The sequence below is a fragment of the Urocitellus parryii genome, chromosome 6, assembly GCF_045843805.1.
Source record: "Urocitellus parryii isolate mUroPar1 chromosome 6, mUroPar1.hap1, whole genome shotgun sequence".
Classification (NCBI taxonomy): domain Eukaryota; kingdom Metazoa; phylum Chordata; class Mammalia; order Rodentia; family Sciuridae; genus Urocitellus; species Urocitellus parryii.
In genome coordinates this window covers 52,677,941-52,680,731 of record NC_135536.1, presented here as the reverse complement: position 1 = coordinate 52,680,731, position 2,791 = coordinate 52,677,941, and the positions used below count along the sequence as shown (strand labels likewise).

The 2,791-nt window shown below is 39.6% G+C and overlaps 1 protein-coding gene and 1 pseudogene across 1 annotated transcript; both read left to right on the top strand.

Moving 5' to 3' along the window:
- Window positions 1-712: 712 nt before the first annotated feature.
- On the top strand, window positions 713-1,231 carry LOC144255277 (elongation factor 1-alpha 1-like). The gene has a single exon (XM_077799569.1). It carries the CDS (start codon window positions 713-715, stop codon window positions 1,229-1,231), a length of 519 nt encoding a protein of 172 aa, XP_077655695.1.
- A 76-nt stretch (window positions 1,232-1,307) lies between these two features.
- On the top strand, window positions 1,308-2,376 carry LOC144255276 (elongation factor 1-alpha 1 pseudogene; annotated as a pseudogene).
- The last annotated feature ends 415 nt before the right edge of the window (window positions 2,377-2,791 follow it).

The window sequence follows — 2,791 nt, the reverse complement described above, 5'->3', positions numbered from 1 at the left end:
GTAAAGTGCAGAGGGTACAAGAATGTCACTCTCTTATTTGGAATAATGGTATTGATTTATAATATTGTATATTAAAGAATGCATATTTCGGAAACAACAGTAAAATCAATATGTATGTCTGAAATATTGGATATTATGTAAGTAGTAAGTAACTATATGAATAACCACAGAAAATAAACAGTAAGTATAAAATAACTGATAAAGCATCATATACAATAGGCCAGCTTAGTGTGAAAGACAATACTTTCATACTAGAATAAGTAGATAAAGACCAAAAGACAAATCAATATAATTTATTTTATATTTATTTTTTAGTTTTTTTAGGTAGACAGAATATCTTTATTTTATTTTTATGTGGCGTTGAGGATCGAACCCAGTGCTTCGCACATGCCAGGCGGGTGTGCTACCACTTGAACCACATCCCCAGCCCACAAATATAATTTTTAAAATACATTCAGTTAAAGAAGTTTGACTATAACAGACTACATAAACTGAAACAAGAAATAAATCCACTGAAACAGAAATAAATGAATTAGAAAAGAGTATAATAGCATAAATTTTACAAGTAAATTCAAGGACTACTATATGAATCATTTTAAAATGGACAGATTTCTGTCAAACTTACATACAAAAATATAATGCACTCTTTTTCGCAACGGGTTTGCCGCCAGAACACAAGTGTCGTGAAAACCACCGCTAAATCAAAGCCAAAATGGGAAAGGAAAAGACTCACATCAACATCGTTGTCATTGGACACGTAGATTCGGGCAAGTCTACCACTACTGGCCATCTGATCTACAAATGTGGTGGGATCCACAAAAGAACCATTGAAAAATTTGAGAAGGAAGCTGCTGAGATGGGAAAGGGCTCCTTCAAGTATGCCTGGGTCTTGGATAAACTGAAAGCTGAACGTGAGCGTGGTATCACCATTGACATCTCCCTGTGGAAATTTGAGACCAGCAAGTATTATGTGACTATCATTGATGCCCCAGGACACAGAGACTTTATCAAAAACATGATTACAGGCACATCTCAGGCTGACTGTGCTGTCCTGATTGTTGCTGCTGGCGTTGGTGAATTTGAAGCTGGTATCTCCAAGAATGGGCAGACCCGTGAGCATGCCCTTCTGGCCTACACACTGGGTGTGAAACAACTAATCGTTGGTGTTAACAAAATGGATTCCACTGAGCCACCCTACAGTCAGAAGAGATATGAGGAAATCGTCAAGTAAGTCAGCACCTACATTAAGAAAATTGGCTACAACCCTGACACAGTAGCATTTGTGCCAATTTCTGGTTGGAATGGTGACAACATGTTGGAGCCAAGTGCTAATATGCCTTGGTTCAAGGGATGGAAAGTCACCCGTAAAGATGGCAGTGCCAGTGGAACCACATTGCTTGAAGCTTTAGATTGCATCCTGCCACCAACTCGTCCAACTGACAAGCCTTTGCGTCTGCCCCTCCAGGATGTCTACAAAATTGGTGGTATTGGTACTGTCCCTGTGGGCCGAGTGGAGACTGGTGTTCTCAAGCCTGGCATGGTGGTCACCTTTGCTCCAGTCAATGTCACAACTGAAGTAAAGTCTGTTGAAATGCACCATGAAGCTCTGAGTGAAGCTCTTCCTGGAGACAACATGGGCTTCAATGTCAAGAACCTGTCTGTCAAAGATGTTCGCCGTGGCAATGTTGCTGGTGACAGCAAAAATGACCCACCAATGGAAGCAGCTGGTTTCACTGCTCAGGTGATTATCCTGAACCATCCAGGCCAAATCAGTGCTGGCTATGCTCCTGTACTGGATTGTCACACAGCTCACATTGCTTGCAAGTTTGCCGAGCTGAAAGAAAAGATTGATCGCCGCTCTGGTAAGAAGCTGGAAGATGGCCCTAAATTCTTGAAATCTGGTGATGCTGCTATCGTTGACATGGTTCCAGGAAAGCCCATGTGTGTTGAGAGCTTCTCTGACTATCCTCCTCTGGGTCGTTTTGCTGTTCGTGATATGAGGCAGACGGTTGCTGTGGGTGTCATCAAAGCAGTGGACAAGAAGGCTGCTGGAGCTGGCAAGGTCACCAAGTCTGCCCAGAAAGCTCAGAAGGCTAAATGAATATTACCCCTAATACCTGCCACCCCAGTCTTAATCAGTGGTGGAAGAACGGTCTCAGAACTGTTTGTCTCAATTGGCCATTTAAGTTTAATAGTAAAAGACTGGTTAATGATAACAATGCATCATAAAACCTTCAGAAGGAAAGGAAAATGTTTTGTGGACCATTTTGTTTTTTTGTGTGTGGCAGTTTTAAGTTATTAGTTTTTAAAATCAGTACTTTTTAATGGAAACAACTTGACCAAAAATCTGTCACAGAATTTTGAGACCCATTAAAACAAAGTTTAATGAGAAAAAAATATATATATATAATGCACTTAGAAGTCAGTCAGTAGGTAATTCCATAATTATAGACGAAGCTAAAACTAATAAATGAATGGTCAGATGAAAGTTCTGTAGAGAAAATGATTATCCAAACAGATACATTTCATATACTCATAGAGTTAATTGGAATAATTAGGAAATAATTAAAATAATTGCACATAATCCAAATTATGACAAGTACTCTAGAGGAAACAAATAGTGACCTTTTATAAAAACAGACTGTGTCAGAACTATATACATGGCCATTGTGGGTACATCTGTGGAGAGAGATTCAGGTTGACATCTACAGGTGCAGGAGTGGAGTGAGGTCACACATCAAAGGCCCTCATATGCACCCAAGTTGTAGTGTTTGGAAAATGTGAATCTAAT